Source organism: Camellia sinensis, chromosome 3 (genome assembly GCF_055761805.1).
Source record: "Camellia sinensis isolate YWXY chromosome 3, ASM5576180v1, whole genome shotgun sequence".
Classification (NCBI taxonomy): domain Eukaryota; kingdom Viridiplantae; phylum Streptophyta; class Magnoliopsida; order Ericales; family Theaceae; genus Camellia; species Camellia sinensis.
Window position 1 is genome coordinate 31,633,755 of NC_138963.1, and position 24,374 is coordinate 31,658,128.

At 32.1% G+C, this 24,374-nt stretch overlaps 1 protein-coding gene across 1 annotated transcript; it reads right to left on the reverse strand.

Moving 5' to 3' along the window:
- Nucleotides 1-1,778: 1,778 nt before the first annotated feature.
- On the reverse strand, nt 1,779-17,609 carry NODGS (nodulin/glutamine synthase-like protein). Its single transcript, XM_082919454.1, has 18 exons — nt 17,371-17,609; nt 13,403-13,654; nt 12,350-12,418; nt 11,670-11,784; nt 11,476-11,581; nt 11,053-11,209; nt 10,859-10,954; nt 10,176-10,224; nt 9,739-10,010; nt 8,656-8,828; nt 7,773-7,893; nt 7,654-7,706; nt 7,441-7,570; nt 6,388-6,533; nt 5,310-5,498; nt 4,197-4,429; nt 2,565-2,707; nt 1,779-2,128 (listed from the first exon to the last, which is right to left on the reverse strand). Exons 1-18 carry the CDS (start codon nt 17,533-17,535, stop codon nt 2,066-2,068), a joined length of 2,532 nt encoding a protein of 843 aa, XP_082775580.1. The 5' UTR covers nt 17,536-17,609; the 3' UTR covers nt 1,779-2,065.
- Nucleotides 17,610-24,374: the final 6,765 nt, after the last annotated feature.

Consider the following 24,374-nt stretch of genomic DNA (forward strand, 5'->3'; position numbering starts at 1 on the left):
CTGTTGGGTCAGTCTTTGGAAAAACTGATGTCACTTGTTTTGTTTCTGGGATCAGTTGTTGTTACTTGTTTTGTTTCTGGTATCCCTCCTCAATCTTGGTGGAGGTGCTGCTTGGTGTGGTAGGTAGTGAGGGTTGGTGTGGTAGGTAGTGAGGGTTGTGTCAGTCTTTGGGTAAACTGATGTTACTTGTTTTGTTTCTGGATAAGTTGTTACTTGTTTTTGTTTCTGGTTCTCTCTCTTCAACCTTGGTGGAAGTGCTGCTCAACCTTGGTATGGTATGTACTGCAAATAAGAAGAGGTGTTTTTTGTACCAACCTAGTTGGGATGAAAGGTAACACTTTCCTAAGTTTTTGTCTTTATTGATATAAGACGTAAAGATTTTCCTTTCTTATTCAATAAAGTTTTTTTTTTTTGCCGATAAAAAAATAACAACCATCTAATGCCCTAACTGTTAAATTAATCTACTCATAAATGCAAATGCAAATGGCATTACCAAAAATTCATATTTTCTATCATGATTATACATTCTTTTTTGATTGTATGACTATTGTATTATGTAACTTCAGCTATTATGATTATTCTTAAAAAATAACCCATCTTGTAAAAACTCTAATTTTTTTATTGATTTCCACCTTGAACGTATGTTGGATCAAATTCAGCATGCTTCTAAAACTGATTTTTCGATATTTTAGTTGATTTCCCTTTTGCAAGCCCAAAGAACAAAATAAGAAAGAATTGGATTTGCCAAAAACAGAACCAAAAACTCTGTTTCAGTTCTTGTATTCAACCTAAAACGAAATTGATTTGAGTGATTCCCTTTTGCAAGTCCCAAGTACAAAATAAGAATGAATTGGATTTGCAAAAAAAAAAAAACAGAGCAAAAAAAAGCTCTGTTTCAGTTCTTGTACTCAACCTAAGCCAATGAAAATATTGAGAATTTATTCTCTATTGATTTTCTTTTCAAAAGCTTCACAATGTAACAAACTCTATTATAATCCTAAGAAACTTACTACACATTAGCTAAGATATTTTACCCAATCACAGCAGTAAATGATAATCTTCACAAATACACAATTCGAGGTTGAAAATGAAACAACTAATTTTTCAACATTATAGAAGAAAAATAGATTGCAGTTTTATTATTAGAGAAAATATTTTACACACAATAACTTTTAATCACTCTTTCTCTACTTTTACCTCGCTCATTAATAACAATCTAACTGCCCTAACTACTAAATTAATAGCGTCATCCAAACATATCCTTTGTGTCAATTACTAACAAATAAGTAAAACAACATTTTTTTGGCTTCATATAAATTTTTAGTAAATATACTTTTGTTCTTTCAATCATATATCTCATCAACTTTGTAACTAACCTCAATTTTTATGTCCCATTACTGCATCTTAATGCGGTCATTATCATCATTACTTTTCTTGTCTTTTCTTTTTTTTTTTCTGTCTAAATAAAAGCAAAAATTTCAGTGATTCAACTTGAGAGACAATTTAGCACCAATCAAAATATATGGTATTACAATTTTTTTAGAAAAAAATATATAAATAAAAAAAGTAAAAAATAAAAAAAGGGAACAAACTTTCCTCTTCAATTGGAGCAATTACCCTAAAAATATTTTAGGAAAATGAAGGAAGCATATAAAATAATGTGTCATTGTATGAGCAATCTAATAGGCTTCAAATACACTAAATTCAAAAGCTATGCCAAATGAAGCTATTATTTAGCAATGCCTTGCAAATGAGAGAACAAATGTATACCATAAGAAGAATGAAAAAAGCTTATAGCCACCATGAACTTTATTATTTTTGCTGCTGGAAAAAGAAGTGTACAAAATATAACACTCGGACTGACATTATTGAAAGAGAAAGGACCAAAGAAATCAAAAACAGTAGCCAGTAATATAAGAACAACAACAACATACTCCACAGGTTGCGACATGCGTACCTGCTGTTATTATTTCCGTTACTTTAACTAATCCCTTTGTGGCTATAACCATTATCACATCTTCAAAAAGCAATAGTACACAAAAAGGAATCATCACGTCTCTTACTCTCAATAGCGATGTATAAGTTGCTTGTATGCATCTTTGTTTTCCGAGTAGAATGCAATCTCCGCCTGCAAAACAGAACATTGTGTCACCATCCTTACTTGCTTAATTTTAGAACAGAAAATGGAATTTTTTCAGATTAAACTCCAGAGTAGCCCCTTCGTAATGTAATTTAAGACTTCTGATGTACTTTAAATTGGATAACTGTTCAGATTTGGGTTTGATGATTAGAACATTACATATCATCATTAGTTATGTAAAAAAAAGTTTACTGCACATTCCAGGTAGTTCTAGAAGGGTAACTTTTTTAAAAACTGAATTCCTTCTTGTTCGAGAATGATGTACCAACATCATTCCTTTTATGAATTTTGGTAAGCATATCATTTTCCATAAAAATAAGGCATTTAAGCAGGTTTTAGAAAAACTGTGGCGTTTCCTTCTTTGCTTGAATTCATTACTAATATCCCTCAAGAACACGTTTGAGAAATTCTATTTGGATCATACCTTGCGAATTCCTCTTATAGCGACCAAAAGCTTTTCACCTATCAGATCTTTAAAGATACCGTCTTTGTCAAGAGCTTCCACAGATTCTGAAAGAGACTCTGGCAATCGTTTAATTTCTGTGCCAAGGCTATGAGGGTTTGTATCTGTCATACCAAAAAATATCATTAAAATGTCAGATAGGAATACAAAACTTTATTCAATGTGCAGAAATGAAGCATATATATATATATATATATATACCCAATACTGTTCATCACTATATAATAATCTACTTGAATGAAAATATTGGTAAGTGAATGCAGAAAAAAGCCATAAAAGGTTAGGTGAGGAAGGAATCATTGTTAAAATAACACACAAAACTGAAGGTGCTCTTTAGTATATACAGGACAATTAAATAAAATCAACTATGAAATGCCTACGGTTTGGAAAAATAATTAATTACTTATCTTTTCAACATCCTAAGGCCTGTCGATTTGCGGAATTAATAGAATTATATAAGCATTTCCAGCATGTGAAATTGAGAAAATTCCCATTTGAGCAATGGACTTGTTTAGGAGATGTCGTACATGTGGGAGTTTTGAGAGGTGTTATGACCAATACAGATACAGTTCCATTATAAAATATGCACACTAGTGATATGTCAGAAAAATGAGTCCTACAATTTAACAATACCAAAGCACCCGGATTGAGAGGAATGAGAATAGAACTCATATTAGACTCCAAATTGTAGTAAATGCATCTGAGATACAGTTAAAAATTTGGAATCAAAGGGCCTAGATGGGCTTGGACCCTTGGAAGATTCGACATAAAGATTGCTGAGGAAGAAAAAAGAGGGAAAATTTAGTCAAAACCCCTTCATTGGACCTCTGTTTGGTGAAAAGGACAGCCCAATTTATTTTTCTTCATAAACCCCCCAAGGACAAAACATATAATTGAATAAGGACAACGTAAATTTTTTTTTTTTTTTTTCTTTGATAACATTGCCAGAGTAACATGTTACTGTCAAATAGAGTAACATGTTACTATAAGACAAAGTAACATATTACTGTTATTGTTTACATCGATTTCAACGGAAATCATTTTTTTTTTTATAGAGAATTTCATAGTCAACATGGATTTTATTTCATAGATCTTAATGAGAGAATTCTAAAAATATTAATTTTATTAAAAATTGACATCTGCATCAAAAGTTATATTATTTTAAAGTTTAATATTTTGATAATAGTAATATTTGTTGAACTTTTCAAAGAAAACTTTTTGTGCTTGTCCTTAACACATTAAAGTTTTATTATGAGGGGGTTTTGACCAAATCCCCCAGAAAAGAGAAAACACTTTTTATGTTTTTGGAAACATCAGAGCACATACCATGAACTAATGCATATCAAACCAAGTGTGAATATTTGGCATGAACACTGCCAGAGGAATGATACAGTTGAATCTGAACTCTTTCACATAATTCATAAAGGATTTTTTTTTTTTGTTGGGTAAGTGCCAGGGCCGTAAGGACATGAAACATGGGGGACTTATGGATGGTATGTCTAAAAAAATATTCAGAAACAATGCACAGAAAAAACACTAACAAATAATCGATGTGACACTTTGGGTATAGTACAATCATATAATCCTACTTACCAATGGGTTCGGGCAGACTCAGATGTCTACGAAGGCCATCAATCCCAGCAGCAATTATAGCAGCCAGCCCCAAGTGTGGATTTGCACACCCATCAAATGCTTTAATCTCAAAGTTGCTCACAACACCATTTGGAACCCCAGGTGGGCATGCGGTTCTCAAGGGTGCTTCTCTGTTCTCTTTTCCCCAGCACTGGTATGCTCCACTCCACATATTGGGCACTATGCGATCATAACTACATTCCAATAACAATTGAACAAGGAAATTAGAGAAAACAAACTATATTATTTTTTGTTAATTTAATACACATCTATTTGAAGTTCAAAAGCCCAACAACGTACTAAAATTTTGATCCTTCAAACTGCATAAATTTGGAAGTGAAGAAATGGGCAAAAAGAATTTGCACAGAAGGGCATTATTTAAATTTAGCAAAAAGGGAACATCGACAATTAGAATAAGTGTCAAAAGTGCACCCTCACTTTACAAGCTAGCTATTGGGATTGAGTTTTACACGAGACCATATCACACAGACAACCTATGATAAGAATAGGAAAAGAATACATGTATTTTTTAAAAAATAAGTTACATATTCTGCTGAAAATTGAAATCCTTCAATTCATCAAAAATTGAATTTCATTCAAAATTTCAAACATCTTATCTGTCTTTTTATGTTTCTGGGCCAACGAGTTCTACATAAAAACTTCCAGATTAGAAAAAGGTCCATGCACAAAAATAAATAAATTCAAGTCTGCAGGGAGACTTAGAAATGCAAGGATCTGTTTGTTTCAATTCAAATGATTAACTGGGAAAAAGTCTTTGCGGAATAGTGGCTCCAGAAATTATTGTGAGATATATGCTTTCTTCATGCAGAACAGAAAGTGATGGAAACAGCATCACCTTGAAAGGTTTTCCTCAAGATCAATAGTACGCCCATCAAATTTCCAAATATAACCACATGCTTAAAAAATAATTTTATGTAGACAAGATATTTTAACAGAACTGGTAAAAATGCATACTTCTCTGTGAGTACCTAACTACCTATTCATATGGGTTCAATCAACTCTGACACATGTTTTGCACAAGAATCATCAAAATTATAAGAAAAAATTAAAAACCTGTTTGGAATTGGTGCCGTAAAGGCCAGAATTGAAGGAAGATGATTTAAAACCCCTGCCATGAACTCTTCTCCAACCTTGGACATTCCATGCTTAGAGTGTCCACCAGATGCCATAAATACATTTTTCCCATTTTCCCACAAACTGAGATGCACATGAGATCCAGAACCAACATCATCTAATGCATACCTGAGGCAAACAAAAAAATGGAGAAAACAGTTAAGAGACATAGCTTGAAGAAGAAAATTCTGCAGGTGAGGAAATGAGTAAAGTTCAACTTTGAGTGAGTATTTTTAACACTGACGGATTCTTTTGCAGAGTATTTATGAACTATTACAACAAAACATAAATAATAAACTGAATTTTATTTTTTTTACAATTAATTATAACTTCAAAGCAGTATTTCTTACCCTTGAGGTCTTTTTTCTAAAAAAAATTTCTGGGTAAATTACACTAACACCCTTGAAGTTTTTGACAAGGACACCCTTCAGGTTTCTAAAATAACACTAACACCCCTTGTCAAAAATGTTGGCCTAATGACGTTAACAGAACAAGTGGAATCACATTTTTACCCTCTTGCAAAATCATATTTAACAAAAAACAGTCAAATATTGTATAGTGCAGAAACCTTAGAACGATTCAATCAGTCATCGCACTAGCTCTCGGAAATGATACAGGAAAAATCCCACGGTCATTTAGCGTGGTAGGTTTGACATATAGGGTACATAAAGGATATGACATGTGTAGATGATTACTGATGAAACAATAAAATACAAGGCAAAGGAAAATGTTTGCCCAATACAAACAATAAACAAAGATATTCATTTTTTCCCCTTTAATCCAAAAGAATAATGTTGATCATACTTCTTATATCATCATACGGATAGAACACTCTCCTCACCGTTCATCCAAAGATATACAGTAACATTGATACACTGAAAGAGAGGTGAAACCACTATGAACAATTCTTACAAATACATTATACATAGAATCTGTTCCCAACTCCATACCCTAGTTTAGTTCTAGCTGAATTCCATTTAAAAAATTGGACCCATGTCATAAAAAATCATACACTTACTTTGGCATGAAAGTTGCCAGCAACCCATGTTTCCTTGCAACAGACCTAACAACTTCACGAGTGAAAATCAAGTTGTCTGCAGCATTAGAACAAAGAGTGTATCCCAATGCCAATTCAAACTGACCTTTCCCTGCTTCTGAATGCAACTACAACATTTAAAAAGCCACAACACAAAACAAGAACCATGTTACTTGAATTGCAGTGAACTGGAAACATAATGAAAAAATATATAGAAACTAAAATCCACCGTTGAATCAGACAATACAGTCTGTCTAATAGTGGCGGGTACTTTACGTAAAACAACAATTTTGTTGCATACATTAACTAGTGATTTGCAAAATAAAATTTAAAAAATCTCTATTCATAGATATGATGCGATGTATCACCAATAATTCCAAAACCTTAAGCTGACATACATAAATAGAAAGCACAATGCAAACAGGGAACAAATACAAATGGACTGTCTTGAACCCAAGACCTCCCCCAACCTAAGCTCTAATACCATGTTAGATCACTACTAATCCCAAAAGCTTAAGCTATTAGGAAATGGGCCCAAAAGTGTATATCAAGTATCCAATATGATGGATCTAAAAGCATATAACAACAATAAATTTAGAGGGAGTACCCTTATGTCTTGTGTGTTCAGACAACTGCCTTTAAAATTAAATAGCAAATGACCATTGTTTTCTACACATGTACAATTCATAATAACTTGGGTCACCTCAAAGGTAGGTCACGAAAATAGAGAGATAGCAAATCCTAGAAATAAGAGCATTATGAAGTCTTTGTGGTTTAAATTTCTTTTCTTAAAAAAAACAAAATAAATACATGCATATATATACTCACATGGTTGAGGCACTAGAATTGGAATTAACATGCTGAGCAATGTCAAGAATGTATAAGAAGTCATTTTCCAATCCACGGAGAGAAGTTACAAAAAGAATTAAGTGATAATATGGATTGTGTGATTATGACCTCAAAATTTGACCTAAGTAGAACAACCTCCCATAATTCCGGTACAAAAAAGCTACGACAATACTTATCTCCTTCTACCTGTTCAACTGCAATATTCAAGGACTGTAGAGCAGCTACAACTTCATGAAGTACAGGGGAAGCAGCATCAAATGCAGATGCAGAACAGTAGGGCGTCATATCAAATGAAAACCATTCTTCTTTCCCCTCCCTGCAGGTTTTTATAGTTAATACTTGCAATATCGACTGGAAAACAAAATTAAAAGAAGGCCTGGAAACAATTGCATCACATACCTTAACGCACTCTTCAAGAGATAAAACTCACTTTCAAAACCTGCATACATCACCTGTATATATATACAATTAGAAATTGAATGACAACATATTTCATATGAATAAACCATCATGCTTACCAAGTTAAATTCATCATTCAAAATTTTTGAAACTCTACGCAATGCCTCTCTTGGGCAATATTCCCAAGCTTCACCAGGTTTAAGATGCATGTCACCCAAAACCATTTCTTCTTGTTTTGCCCTGTTGAGGTCCAAAAAAATAAATTAAATTATGATCACAAATATATCTGCTGCCCAACCAGATGATTATAGACAACACACTTGAGATATGCATATGTTTATTGAATGTATATGATCCACATTTGTTATAGTAGACCAACAGAATAAAATATGTGAAACTATTCTGATTACTGGGCACATAATATTACTTTCCATGCCATGTGCCATCCTAAAGTCATATAATGATTTGTTGTCGAAGATCTCAAATGAACTATAAACCGCTAAGCAGACCATCTTATTAGGGCCTGTATGGTTGCATGAATTTACTCATTCCATGAATTGCTCCATTTTGAATTAACTAATTCAAATCCTATGCACACGTAAATGAGTTCATTCAAGTTTGTGTAGAAATTAAACATAAAATATTTTGAATTCCACAATTTTAGAATAAAACTTTTGTCTTTATCAAGTTTTGGGTTGTTTCATTTTGATAGTCAAAACATGTCTAATTATCTGATATTTAAATGGGTAAACTCTAAAATTGCCCAAATCACATTTTTGGGACAATCTTGTTGGCCCTTAGTGTACATCTTCCATGTTTGGGATAAGAGTTTTTTTTTTCCTCTTTGCATTTTCACTCTTCAAGTTTTGACAACGGGGATATTGATCTGTGAAATATACAGTGCAACTATAAAAAATAAAATAAAAAAAGATCGTGAATGTTTAACAAAAATTATGCTGCAATGGAGAGACAAAGGTAATACTTATGAAAGAGATGTACTACCAAGGAATTATACACTTCGTTGATAAATCAGGTATTAGCCTGATCTCACCCACACCAGTCAGATTAGTCTCATCTGCAGGACAATCAGTAGCTGAACTCATAGCCATACAAGCGACAGTTAGGCCTAGACCATTCTTTACAACAACATCATGGAAACGCTTTCTTGGAACAGCCTGGAAAAATGATATACAAGGAACGAATAAACATAAATCAAACTATATCTAACTTTGCTGTTGTTCTAAATCTATAAAATTGTCTTAAAACAATGGATTTTCATAGCAATCTGCCAAGACTGCTATATTGTATACTATACCCTATATCAAAATTCACAAGTAAATGATAATGATACCATTGAATCACTTCCAGCCACACATTGGTGTGCAGACATTTTAAATAAATAAAAATAAAATAAAAAAAACTACCTCAACATTTGGTAACAAAAATTCATACAAAAATGAAGTCTACTCTAGGAATCTAATTTAATTGATTAACTACTATAACATGCATACCCAATAAAGGGGTCTCTTAGTTTGATCAAGGTTTTAAAGAAGATAGCAGAAATGAGGGCCAAATGGCTCTCCTGCAGTTTTGGAATCAAAGTGGAAAATCACATCAAGTCTAGTGTGAGAACCAATCAAATAAACTTTTGTACAAGTACAGGAACCTACGTTACAGACTAATTTGAAAATGGTAAACTATGAAAAGTAATCTAACTTAACTAAAATTTGATTAATTAATTATATAATTTGATTAATTAATTATATATTTATTTTTTCCTTTCAATACTTACCAAGCCAGAATAGCAAATCACAATTTTAATTTTAGATCAGTCATCAAGAAGTCATCAATCCCCATGATGAATGTGAGACTTCAAGATGATTTCCATCCATCTCCTTCCACTGAACTTAAAGTATTCTCTTACCACTTAACAGGCATGTTTGTTTCAAGCATGCTGTTTTCATAGAATAATGGCTGTGCTGTATTCGACAAACTTTTCTAATAATATGTCAAACTTCTTAAAAATATTAATATTTGAACCCAAAAATTACTAACCAAACAAAGTTAATGAATAAAGTAACTCACACGACACCGGTGCTGCCCAGAAACATCAACCCAGATAATGCGAACAAAGGCAACATCTGATTGTACGGTATCAGTCTCCATCTTCACAACTTTGCAAACTTCATTGATTTTAGAATCAAAAGGTTTGAGATATAAATTAATCTTGTAAAACTTTTTTGCATTCTCTGAAAATATGTCTTTGGCTGCTTCAATGGCTTCAGGAATGGAAAGATCACCATCAATACATGCATCACATAGAACAGAGAAGACAACTTCACGTGCTCTCTTTGCACCTGTAAAAACAATAAACTAGAAAATAAGACCAGGAAACAAGAGAAATAGGCTCTATTTTGTATTCATATTAATTTCAATCTGCAATCAGAACTGGCTCCTCCAAGATTTTCAAGATATTATCACAAAATAAAGTACAAAATTGATAGATAACTACTTAAACCAACCTAAGTAAAAAGTCTCTGGAAATGCATAACCATCAGTGCTGAACATCACCTGCAAATTGAATTATAGAGAAAATGAAAATTGTTACAAAATTAATAAACAGAGGACAAATCAGGCCAATCCCAGGCATACACACACACCCACACACAAAAAAAAAAAAAAGCACAGTCCATTTATAGGACATTGTGACACAATCTAAAAGCCTGAATTGTCAAATAAAGATCACATAAATGGAGGCCCACCAGAAATAAATAACTTTGAATGTTTATTTAATGTGCGAGTGAGTCAGAAGCAGATGGATTCTTATAAAGAGTTATTTAGTTAGTTATTTTTAGGTTCTTGAAAAAGCCTTGACTCTCACGGAATTTAAACAGGAATAGCTAACTGATGAATAAAAATTGGAAGGAAATTCAAAAGAGCCTTGAGTATTGCAGCACGTCCTCCTACAGTTCGCATTCTCGTATTATTATCCTCTACCCTCCGTCCACCTTATGATTTTAAACAAATTAATCTAAGTTCAATACAAAAGTGTAAAAATGTTTAATTATGACCTCTAAACTTGAGAAATTTATCGTGTCAGATTTTGCCAGTTTTTTAATTTTCTTTATTTTTTTATGAGATTTCTTTACTAAATAAACAAGCATTTCTTCCAATATTTCTTCAAGTGCATGTGTTCTGTTCTCACCTTCTTTATTGGAGCTAGCTCCAGAAGTTCTTTGACAGATGATATCATCCCATGAACACTAAGCTTTGGAACAGCCAAACCAAAATCAAGGTAAACCTAAAAATTGAATGCATTGCTTTGTTAGAGAACCAGCAAGTTTAACATCAAAGACAGACATCCCAACAAATTGTTCATTGTAATCTTCAATATCTTACCTGAGAATAAATGGAGGCTAGATATGATGCTTCCTTTGAAAATGGGTATGATGCATGTAAAAGTACTAAGCGGCACTTAGAGAATCTCTTGTCCTCAAGAAGGGTGCGGAGATGCAAGGGATTGGAGAGCCTTAAATCCAATTCTTTATCTCCAAAACTGATGCGAGGAAAGAATGAACAAAAAAATGTAGTCAATAAAGAGTCAAAGTCAAACAAGCACTACAAAAAGAGAAAACAGATTTGCCTTAATTCTCTGTTTGATCTATCACAATAGGGCAGGTGAAAAAGAAATAAGTTGATATCTTGGGACATCTAGCCCATACCAAACTTCTAAAAGCATTGCAAGTTATTATTTTCTTCTTCCAAATGTCTCAGCAATCAACCACATCAAATGAAACCACTTAACAATCGTAAACGCATTACCCAGTGTGTATCTGCATTGGCAAATCATATTGTATGGCAACCTCCAAACTCTGCACGAAGAGATAGTCAATGAAGTTTTTATTTGTGATACGAACGGGGCTCCCAGCTGTAAAGGTAAAGACAGACTGATTAGAATATCCAGTGGTGAATACTTAGAACAATGAAAATCCATTCTACATTGTCCTAATACTCACCATTTAAAACTTCAACAAGACCCGCTTGAGCCTCCTTCCTTGTGACATTTGTATTAATCTCAAGACCACTGCGGTATGCAGCTATGCTTTTCAAGCCAACAATTTTATTAGCAACTGTAACAAAGGGATAAGGAAACTATGTGGAACAAGGAATATCTGTTTATACAAACAACAGTACATTTAGTAGAGAGAAAACTGGGAGGAAGGAAATTGGGTTAAGGAAAAGGGAAGGAATTAAGAAACTCTCCTTTGTTTCGTATGAGGAGGAGAAGGGAAAGGAGGAGAAGATGAGGAGTACAAGTTTAGGCTCACCAAAATCAATCTGGCCAAAAATGGGTGGAAACAACAATGAAAGAAGGGAGAGCTTTAACGCTGTGTTAGGTTGGGGGATTTGAGAAGGAAAAGGGAAAAGGTATGTGAAATATGAATAAAATATACCTACAGTTAACCTAATTTCACACACCTTTTCCCTTTTTTCTTTCCAAATCCCTTCCCAAATCCTCCAACTAAACACAGCATAAAGGAGGTTGGTTTTCTAAATCCCCCCATTCAAACAAGTTCGCTCACTTACTTTCCTTCCCTCCTACTAACCAAAAAGATGAAACAGAACAAAAGGCATGGTATCTGCAATATTGCAAAACAAAAAAACATAACAAACTAAAACAAAATCTGGAAGGATATGACTTCAACTTTCCGATAAATGTTTCAGTGAAACTGTCCAATGTCCAGGTAGATCCATCTGGCCTCCCCTAAATAATAAATAAATAATATTAACAATAAAAACAGAAAAGAAAAGAAAATTCCAGATAATAATAGTTCATAGCCTTCGATAATAAGAAAATTCCAGATAGTAAGTAGATTCTTCTCACACACACAAGCCTGAAGTAACTCCTGACAAGAAAATATTTTCTCTTCAGTGCCCTAGAAAATGTCTACCAGTTCTCATTTTGCTCCCAATCAAGCACCCAAGCACTTGGGCCCAGCTACACTCCCAATTGATGTTCATACTATATTGATTAATTTTTACTGTGGGACAAGAGGACCACATTTATGCCGGATGCTAGTTGCTCATAACATAGAACTGTGATCCAGAAGAAGTATTTCTCAATTCCTCCGCTTCTTCCTTTCTCTCTCAATACCATCAACCACTTCATACTCAGGTTTTCCATTTATTTCATGCAATTATTCTTCAACAAAATCATTCTATTGGAATATTTATGAAAGTATTAATGCAAGTAGAATGCCCACTTCACTTAGCCAGAGGAAATGATCCCAAATGATGAATATTCAAATTAACTGTATATTAGACATAACAAATCTTCATGTTCAACATAAAATTTGTTACAATCATCAAACTTGGGATGGAATGTGATCATTAATCAACTGCTTCACTTCTACTTTGGAAAGTGGCAAAGAAGGCAATAGCTAGAAACCTAATGCCAGTGACTAAATTTTCAGATGAACATCGAATCAAATGAGAAAGCCAATTACAATATCTTCTGATGAAAATGGTAGTATCATGAACATTACATTTTTTGTAGATTTAACATATAAAATTATTTTTGCATTAATTAATGCCGACCGCAGCATAAAATTATAGTTTTACCAAAAGTTAATCTAACCAAGTGAAATGCATTAGCAATGGAAAAGATACATTCATAATAATTAAATACTCTATAAATATAACATGTATAACTATGTCTACCCAGAGGGAAAGATTGAAAGAATCTCACTTCATCAAGAATCTTCTCAGCCAGATGCTCAATTCTCAATATTCTACCAACCACCGGTGCAAAATTCCTATGCCATTCAATGTCATGCATTTTGTCAAACTCAATTCCATCATCAATGAGTATTGCAGCGATTCTTGCAGCCTTGAAGCATATTGAGCTTATGGATTGCAATCCATTGCCCTTGCGGTATTTTTGAATGCCATCCAAGGATAACTCAGATCCATACAGTTCAGCAATATCCCTTATACCTCTCTGAAAAATGCAAACGAGTGCTGTCAGAATGAAAGCCTTACACATAAATTTTCATAACAATCCAGCAAACATGTCAAAGAATCTTCATCTGTAACTGCCAAATGGGTTGAAACCAAATACATTAACAATGAGGTAGAGAAAGCTCGCCCACGTTGAGCAGTGGGTTTTTTAGATAAGCCTCAAAGATGACGTAACTGACATCCTTTATGGGCTCAGGCAAGCAGTGCAAGACCACAGCAAAGCTTGCAGCGAGTAGGCAATAATAATTCCACCAAGCATGTAAAATTCATTAGTTTAAATGACATTAAAATTGTAGTTGAACCAGATAACATCTGGGCATATTGCTACAATAAAAAAATATATATAGAAGTCGAAATTCAAGATTGCTGATGAGGCCAACGTAGGCAATGGGAACCAAAGTTTTATGGACTTTTCTATTCCTGACTGTATCCGTGTCCATCAAATATCACTCAAGTTAGACACTTAGATCCTGTTAACTTTTCTTTTTTTCTTCTTTTTTTTTTTTAATGGTGTTTGGAAGAGAAACTCAAATTTACTAAAAGAAAATTTTATAACCTCTCATATGGGAAGGCAGATAGAAATCCTCTTTTCCCCTAAATCCCATCTAATTTTAAGTAAATTCCTAAATAACCTATAACATTTATGCAATATAACTGTATCCGTGTTCATGATGTGTTCAGCTACCCATATCCAACTTTTGGATACATATCCGTATGTCCTAAGATTTAGGATTTAATAAGATTTGCCTCTTGGACATACACTGGCTCCAAATACTCGTATCCAAATGCAATTAAAATTTAAAACATATCCTTCTGGATGCCATTATCGAACATTTAAAAAGAATATTGTCATTTTAATTTCTAACTAGAACTAACTATAGTTTTCTAGTGACTATCTGGCGAAAAAAAAAAAAAAAAGTCTATAGTTAAAAAAATTAAAAAAAACCAAAAAATAAAGATGATTAACTAATTACCATTATATCATTAATTTCAAAAGGTCACTCAAAACAGTGAGTCCAAGAACTTCAGTCAGAATGTCTACAAACATGTCCTTTTGAGCAAATAACAGAGGAACAATAAGTGAAATGTCCCACAGGGGAACCACTGAAGAGGTGATGACAGATTGGAAAACAACAAAGATCATAATAATTGATGAAGCAATTTAAATTGAGAATCAAAAAATTCCATACATGGTATCAAAAGTTTTATGAAGCCATTAGTTATTGCTGTCAAATAGTCAATTTTTAGCCTCTGTCAAAAGGCATTATTACAACTTAACAAAATTCATGAAGTCATTCAAATATGTCTCTTTTTGCCCACACATGGTGGTTTAAACATCAAAAAATTGAAATTTATTATTTTTTAAATTAAAAAAAAAAAAAACTAAAAATCAAGTTTATAGAATTTAAGTCTTTATCATAAAATAATTTAAGTCTTTATCACAAAATCTTGGTCATTTTCTTGAAACCTCTTGTAATTGGATGAGAAGTCCTGATATGCCCCTCAGTTGTATATCCACCCCATAGATCCAAACTGTTATCTTATATAGTTCATCGAGAATATATCCAAAAATTCAAGTTGATCAGATTTAATATTTATCTTGATAAAAATGGATGACTTATTTTTCTTTTAAATAAATCAATTTAATCATATAACAATAAAATTCGTTCAATTTGATTTTTCATTTGACCTGTTTAAGTGTGATCCAACATGGGCCCCACAACAAAGACAGCAAATCCCTCCTCCTAAATATAGATACAATCCTACGAAAGTCAATTAAACCACACAATTCAATTTGACGAAATGATTAAAATAATTCATATCAAATTAAATTAGATAAATAAAAAAAATAGAAAAAAGATTGGAGATGGTCTTAGTTGAGAGTGGGTCATAAGTAACCATCTTAACTGGTAGAATTGGGTAAAATACAAACACAAAATTTATATGAATTGTTCTTATAATTTTAAAAATTATAAACATTCCTTATTAAAAAAATTTATTTAACAAGATTAATAGAAAAAATAAAATTTCTAACAACTCCTTTATAAAACAATAAAATCACCTCAATTAATTAAAATATATTTATGACATTATTAAAACTGTTACTTAATTTAATAATTTATTAATAAAATAGATCATTTGTTATATAATTGGAAAGAACTCTAATAATTTATATTTTAAATAAACTGTAAGAATGTATTTTTAATTACCTTTAAAATATGCAGTAAAAATTGGTGTCCCCATGGCTGAACTCTATTGAATATGAGACATTGAGACTTATTATTTTGACTGAATCAAATGTGGAGTTTCATACCCTTTTGAATATTTATGAAATAAATATAAATTCTTGAATAATTAGTGGGTGTTTGGGAGGTGAGTTTTTATGTAAGTTTTTTTTACTTAGAAGATATTATTGGAAAAAGAAAATTTAGTTAGTTAGAGGATATTATTGGAAAAAAAAAATTTAGTGTTTAGAAAGGTAGTTGAGTTTTTTTGTGATTAGATATAATATTTGTAAAAAAAAAAGTGAAATAATTATGGGATTAGATGTGATATTTTATTTGAATTTTTTTTTTTATTTTACAAAAAAATTATTTTTTAATAAAAAAAACAACGCTGCTACATACCCCACTGGGGGTCGACCCCAGTGACGTGGCGGGCCTCCATTGGCCAATTTTTTGTTTTTTTTTTTTTTTTTTTTCTTTCAATCCTGCAGTGTCACGTGGCACTGGGGTGGGTGGGGATGGGTTTTACTAGGGTCCGGCTCATTTTTGGTAAAATAAATCTGTATGGCACAATGATATCTTTTTGGGCAACTTTTAAAAATTCTGGATTTGTACTGACAGGCCAAAAGCACCGTAACCCTTTTTACCAAACACATATTTAAGGGCTTGTTTCTGTCCAGTCCTTAATCGGATTGGATTGGACTGTGTTGTTGGATTCGTGGAGGGTTATCACGGGTTCTGTTTTGATAATCTGAACCGTTTAATGTGTAGAACTCGTCGAGTATTATAAGCCTATGAAAAATCCCGTTAATCGGATATCGGTAGTTATGTGATCAAATTAGTTTTGTATAAAAAAAATAGATGGTGAATAAATTAATGGTTGATAAAAATCTGATTTGATCGCATAGCTACCGATATCCGATTAACGTGATTTTTTACAAACTTATAGTACTCAACGAGTTCTGCATATTAACGGTTCAGATTATCAAAAGAAAATCCGTGGTAGACCTCCACGGACCCAACAGTACAGTCCAGTCCGATTAAGGACCGGACAGAAGCCAACGCCTTTAAAAAGATACTTTTAGTTTTTTTTAAAAAAAATTTAGTCATATCACCTTTATTTTTTTATAAAAAAAAATCCAAAAAAATTAATTTTTCATCATTTTTTCAAAACATTGGAATATTTTGAGAAGTTGATAAAAAATTGATTTTTTTTTTTTTTTTTTTGGCTTTTTTGGGCAAAAAAATTGACTATTTTAGTGATTTTTTTGTAACTTATTTTTTTTTTTTAAAGAACTTGGTAAAAATTAAAAATTTGATTTTTTTACCAAGTTTGCAAATTGCTCCATAAGGAAAAGACAACGAATCAAAACCGATTGTTGTACAAAATTGATAAATTGAGGTTGAAACTTGTAGAGACTGAGAAATAGGAGACAAAAAGAAGATATTGATTGGTGTTTGGTGTATGTACCTTGAAGTTGAGAGCGTGGGGTGCGAGCAATAAAGCATCGCCGTAGGCTTCAGAAAAGCATTGGAGGAAAGGAAGAGTGGAGTCCAGAGCCACCAGATTGTGAGCGTGTGCGTCTACTACCTCCACACCTTCCACTACTTCTCTCAGCTCTGCAAATTTCTCCATCTCTCTCTCTCTCTCTCTCTCTCTCTCTCTCTACAATCAAAACTCTATCCCTCTACAAATCACTCTCTGACTTCCCCTCTCTATATAGAATTACAAATCTCATTTTATTAATAAATTATTCAATTAATTAATAATTTTTAATATTAAAAAATATTAAATTTAATTAATAATTTTGCTCCTTTTGTTCCGTCTCATTTTGTCGGTTTACTATTTTATTTTTGAAAGTCTTAATGATAGTTCCATTTGAAAAATTAAAAGTAAAAAATATTTGATTTTCTAAAACAATGGTGCTGGAGACGCCAGCACCCCCACACTTTTTGTGAGGGAGAGGGAGGAGAGTGCGGGAAAAAGAAAAATAAAAATAAAAATAAATGAGTAATCACAAATTAATTGAGGATTGTGGGGATCTTAAATTGTAGAGGTTTCAAGTATTATTCTTTCTAAAACTACCCTTTAGGAATAAACTCTCCTCTATACTTTGTCTCTCCATATACTTGTGAGCTCAATTCAGACTCATTTTAATGATCTAAATCATCTACTTCATAAGCTTCACAACAAAGGTTATTCATATAAAAAAAAATTAAATTTACCGTACAACTATAAAAATATAAACAAATCATGTTTTACTTTACAAAATAAATAGTTTAAGTTTACAATCTTATTTATTATTCATTTTATAAAACAAAATATAATTTGTCCTTGTATTTATAGATATCCGATGAAATTGATTTTTTTCCATAAATGATCTTTATTATGAAACCTACAAAGTAGACAATTTAGATTATTGATATAAGTTTGAATTTAGACTTACAAGAGGATTATAGAGATATGCAAGTATAAAAGGGGAGTTTATCTCCCTTTTGAGTAATTTTAAATATACTCCTTTTATCCTAAAATATTAGTCTTTTTTGAAAAATTTAACTTTTATATTAGTATAATTATTACACTTAAAAAATACTAATTTTTCAAACACTAATGATTCAGGCCTCGAGAGCTTGAGGCGCAAATTTGTGGTCACCGGTCGACTGGCCAGAAGACCACTCGGACGATCGGGTAAAGCACTTGTCTACCCCAGTTCTCACCTTGTCGACCGCGGTTGTCACCCTCTTTGCCGGACAACCGGCCGGACGACCGGTTAAACAAATTCGAGGCAAATTTGCGCTTCAATATTTGAGGCCTGTACCATGACTCTTTTTCAAAATACCATTTGACCTTTTTTGGGAGCATCAATAATTATAATTATACTTTTTGTGTATGAATTTAAAATAATGACTTTTCAGTCCTTGATTTTTGAAAATGAACTAGTATTTTGAGACAATGAAAAATTGAATAAGAGATTAATATTTTTTGGCGGTGAGAGTATTAAAAATTTGAAAAGACTTAGCATTAGTGGAAGAATATTTTGAAATTTAAATTTAAATGTAATGATTGCATTCTCCATTGAAAAGTTGAAATCTCTAAAAGGGATCAACAAATTAGGACGAAATGAGTAATAATTTAAAAAAGTTATTATTGTATAGAAAAGTCATCAGAAATTTTATTTTTTTAATTAATTTTTTCAGCCTAATTTGGGCTGTTTTTTATTATTCAAACCGCTTACATTTTAAAATCCATGCTACATATTTTAATTGCATTTATTTTTTAAAAATGAGCGATAATTATAATGTTAAGAGTAACTATTCATTTTTTGTAATATAAATGTGGTTCAAACATATAGTTATTGATGTTTGATCATCTTAATTTTTTACATTAATATTCTACTCAATAAGTATTAAAAAGTGAACGGTTTGAATCAATAAGATTGACCCCAAAATAGATCTACCAACCCCAAATACTCTCCCAAGTTGATATTGTCAACTTGAGAGAATTTAAACCCTTTAAACAAAATATAATAAAATCTCTAATTTTTATAGGAGTAGAAAATTGAAACTCTTAAAAAAATATAATAAAACCTATAATTCTTATAGGAGAATTTTCATAATGGAGGTTTTTACAAAAATTAGTTTATAATTTGACTTTTTAATATTTGTGAAATTTACCATTAATCTAAAAATATTTTTCTAAATATACACTAATTTGAAACTATCCTATTTTTGTATAATTATACTGACTTTTCATTTAATAAGGCTAAATGGATCATAATTAATGAAGATAGTGTAAAGACACGAAGATAAATAAAGTAAATATTATCTTTTTTCTTTCATATAATTAACAAATTATTGATGAAAATTTGAGTAAGATTTTCATTTTTTTATTTTTCAAATACTAAGACTTTGTTTGGAAATTTTGATTTTTAGCCAAAAAAAAAATCATTACAATTTGTCGTATGATTGTCTCTATTTTTTTATGTCTTTTTTTGTAAAAAAAGCCAATTCTTACCCAATTTCAAGTATTATGTAATTTAAAATCTTAAAAAAATTAATATAATTGAATTAAAATTATAAAATTTATTATATTTTTTTCTAACTTCAAATGAGGTCAATATAATTTACCACATATTATATAATTGATTTTCTTTTAATTATTTATGAATAAAATTTACTTAACCCTCTCTTCTTTCTTTAAAAAATAGTCAAATACCGTGTTGTTGGGGAAGGGTGCTCTCAGCTGTTGTGACATTATGATAGCAAATGGCACCATTTTATTGGTTAAGAAAAATGAAAAAAAAAACAAAACAAACAAACAGAAATGTACGTGGTTGGCCGGCAAAACGCTGCCGCCAATGGGGAATTTGGGAATATTTAGCCCCGTTTGTTTTCAGAAATAGGATGAAAAGAATTTAGGAATTTTCTTAAGTGTGCAAGTGCACATCATGTGCCACTTACACAAAAAGTGTAAGTGTAAGGTGTAAGTATAAGTATAAGGTGTAAGTGTAAGGTGTAAGGTGTAAGTGGGTTGCACATGGTGTGCAACCTCAAAAAAGGTGTAAGTGTAAGGTTTAATTTTTTACAAAAGGTGTAAGTATAAGGTGTAAGTGCAAGGTATAAGGTGTAAGGTGTAAGTTGCACACCATAACCAAACCCAAGAATTTATAGTGGGTAGATTATTAATGAGTGGATTAAATAAAATTGTATTTATTTTGATGATAGTTGTTAATGTAGGAATTGTTAAATTATTATTATATAAAATAATAAAACAAATGAAAAAATATAAAAAATTAAACATTAATGTTAAAAAAAAATTCTCAATACGTAAAAAATAAAAAAAAATAAAAAAATTTCTAATTCCCTCACTATTTTTCTAATACCACCTCCACCTCCTCCATCCCAATCTCTTTTCCAACTTCCATCTTAATCCCCTCCTCCATCCTGATTCCTTCTCCAACTCTACAAACAAACACAACACTAAGCCTCCGTTTGGGAAGTGGGTTGACTTTTTGACTATTTTAGCCTAGGCTAAAAAGCTTGGTTTGGGAAGGACTTTTTGGCTTTTTTGACTTTTTTTGTAAGAGAAGAGTGTAATGATTATGGGTTGGATGTGATATTTTGTTTGTTATGGCTAAAATAGCCTATTTTGTCTTTTGTGGCTAAAATAGCCAAAAAAGCCCATAAACTTACTTCCCAAACGGTGCCTAAATAACTCCACCTCCATCTAAATCCCCTCCCATCTATTATACCCCAAAACAAACGAGGCCTCTATGTCGCGAGGTTGCGTGAGAGTGCTTGAGCCTATTTGAAGGATCTGAATGGTTTATATTATAAAATTTATTAAATAAAATACTTATAAAAAAATTATATTAATTAATCAAGTATAACATCATAATAAGACCGTATTTTGATTTTTAAAAAATAAACTATCAGTATTATATTTAAGACTTGATTATTATTATTTTTTTTTATAGATGATATATTTTACAACTTAACAATATTCAAATTATTCAAATAAACTCTTAACACACCCCTACAAGTACGTTTGTTTAAAATACCACATAATCCGCTAAAATCGCATTGATCCACATCAATTCACCCTACTCTAACCGTTAACAGAGGTTTAAATTTTAAAATTTATAATTCGCCAACCGAACCGCTCCACTCCGCTATAGTTAATACATATATATATTTTTAACTTTCAATGAAATATCAATATAAAAATGGGTATGAGAGATTTAAAATATGAAATTTCTTACAAATTAGTGGTTATATATATATAACATATTAGGGCAAACTTTACTTTACCCCTCTATGGTTTTTGCCATGTGCAGATTACCCCATGACGTTCGAATATCACCACATAACCCCCTGTAGTTAATGGGGTAATGTGCATAGTTAGCTTTTTCATATATTCTAACAGGTTGTGTAGTACACACGAGTGTGGTGCAGTTGGGCATGAACTGATGATGTTCCCTCACAATTAAAAGACCAATATGCCCTTAGAGTTACAAATAAAAGCCTACACAACAAGATTGCTTTTTATACTGCCTCCTTGCTTTGTATGTTGAGTTACAGGAAAGTCTACCAAGCAAAAATGTCATCTTCAAGCATTGGCAGTAAAGAAAGACAAATGTTGAGGTTCATGAGCAAAATTTGTCGTTGTGGGAAAAAAACAGCTATTAGAATCGTAGAGTTTGAGAAGCCTTCAAAAGGTAGGTTATACTATGTGTGCGAAAAGACAGGTTTGGAGGGTCGTGATTTCTGGGCTTGGTGCAACCTAGTTGGATATGCTCTCATCTATGGAAGAGATAACATTAATGATGAGAAGCTAAGAGTTAAGGAAGGTGTGCACTTTAATGGAAGACTGATAAAGCGACAAATGAAGATGGAGGCACTGAATATGATGATGAAGACATCTATAGTGGTTTTGCTTGTGTGTTTCATTACCACCATGTTAATGTTCAGTATGAAATGAATTTGTAAGGTGCATTATGTACTTGATGTATGTTTGAAATGAATGAAATTATGTTTATGAAATTTGTGATTTTTGTATGTTTTTTTTATTGCAACATGAAATTGCATTGAAAATTATTCCAACACAAACCCTGCTGAGTCAAATTGAAAAAAAAATCAAAAAATTATGAATTTTTTTACTGCATTCCAATGCAAAAAATACAACCAACATTAAAATGATCCCAACACGAACAAACTTAGGGTATACTTCAAGCAATGGTAACCCTGCTGGGTTGATTTGCAAAACAAACAATTCATTCCAAATCAATGCACTTCAATCAATGGAACAAAAATGACAAAAAAAACCTCATATTGACAATGCTATTCAATACTAGTCCATTTACAGAAGTATGCTGCATTTGAATACCACACTTAAATACAAAAAACACATCAACAATTTCCACAATAGTTTAACCAATTTTTCAAAAACCATAACTCTAAGTGTGTGTCTATCATTCCTTAGCTTAAATACAAACACAACACACTCCACAGTATTGTTTCATTACAAAAACAAAAATAATAACAGGTAACCCAATAGTCTACTTTAACCCAGTAGCTAGTTCTTTGGTATGTCTCTTTGCTTCGATTGTCTCTAGTACAGAAGTTATTGAAACAGCATGCCCTCTGACATTAGCATTCACTCAAGTATTCACTCTAGTTCTTCCAACATTGACTACAGATTAATTGGTCCTCTACCCCTCCCACCAACTGTGATTTCAGGTCCTTTGCCAAGACCACTTGATGTCTTTCCACGATGGGTTTGTAGTTTTGTGGGCTGCAACAACATTTTCAATTAACAAACTCAAAGGTTACAAAATAAAAAAGTTGCTTATATAAATAAATGAGTTATCTGAGTGAATGACCTAGTACTCCTCTTTTTCAGTCCAATAGAAGTAGTAGTCATTGGTGGGAGAGATGCTGTTTGGCCTCCTCTTCTAGTTTGCCTCTTATTGGACATCTGAGGCAAAAAAAAATTCAGTTAGGAACAAATTGGGCAAACTAATGTTAGTTCCCTAATTAAAGTTATAAGTCAACATTAAAAGTTAACTATTAAAAGTAGGTTACCTCATTGGATGGGATATTTGTTGTTGGAGTAGGAGTGCAGGTTAAGATGATTGCCTACTAGTAGATCTCTGCTGCAACAGACAAATTAAGTTACCAGAGGCTTTACAAATCAAATAACAACATGTCTATAATAAATGAATGCATAATTATACACTAACCTTTACCATTTTGAACTTAGGATGCAGTCTGTTATTGCATGACCTCTAATTGTGCCCCTTCTGCAGACACTTAGCACATGTCGCATTGATGTTCTTCCTTGATGCCTTGTGTGGATTTCTTGACTCATCTGCTTGTCTGTTTCTTAACTTCTTTGGTCTGCCTGCTAATTTCTTTGCTTTTGGTGGATTCAATTTCTGGCCACCTTTCTCATACTCATGCATGTCTGGAATAGGGTGTATCATGAATGCATATGTATCAAAGTACCTAAACTTGCTATAATACTCGTGCACATAGGCTTTTGGCTGCTGATGATTGATTTGAATGGCATTGATGGCATGGCTACAAGGAAAACCAAACAAATCCTATCTCTAGCAACTGCATGTCCTACTACTTAGGTCCACTATGTACCTCTTCTAAAAATGATCAACCTCTGTCAAACCCCAAAATTTGAACAATTAAATATTAAATTAAGACTAAACTCCAATCAATATTTCATCATCTAAACCCTAGGGGTGAAACAAAATCTAAATGTTCTCGTTTCCATAAGATTTAAGTAAATTTCAATACTAAAAAAAAAAAATACAAGGGATAAAAAAAATAATAATAAGTGCCAACCAAACTATCTATCATAGATTCATAACTATCCAATATCTCTAACATTAAAGTAGCAACAACTAGTCAAAACAACTTAAATAATGTAAAGTTGAAAAATAACCCACAATGCCAAATTGT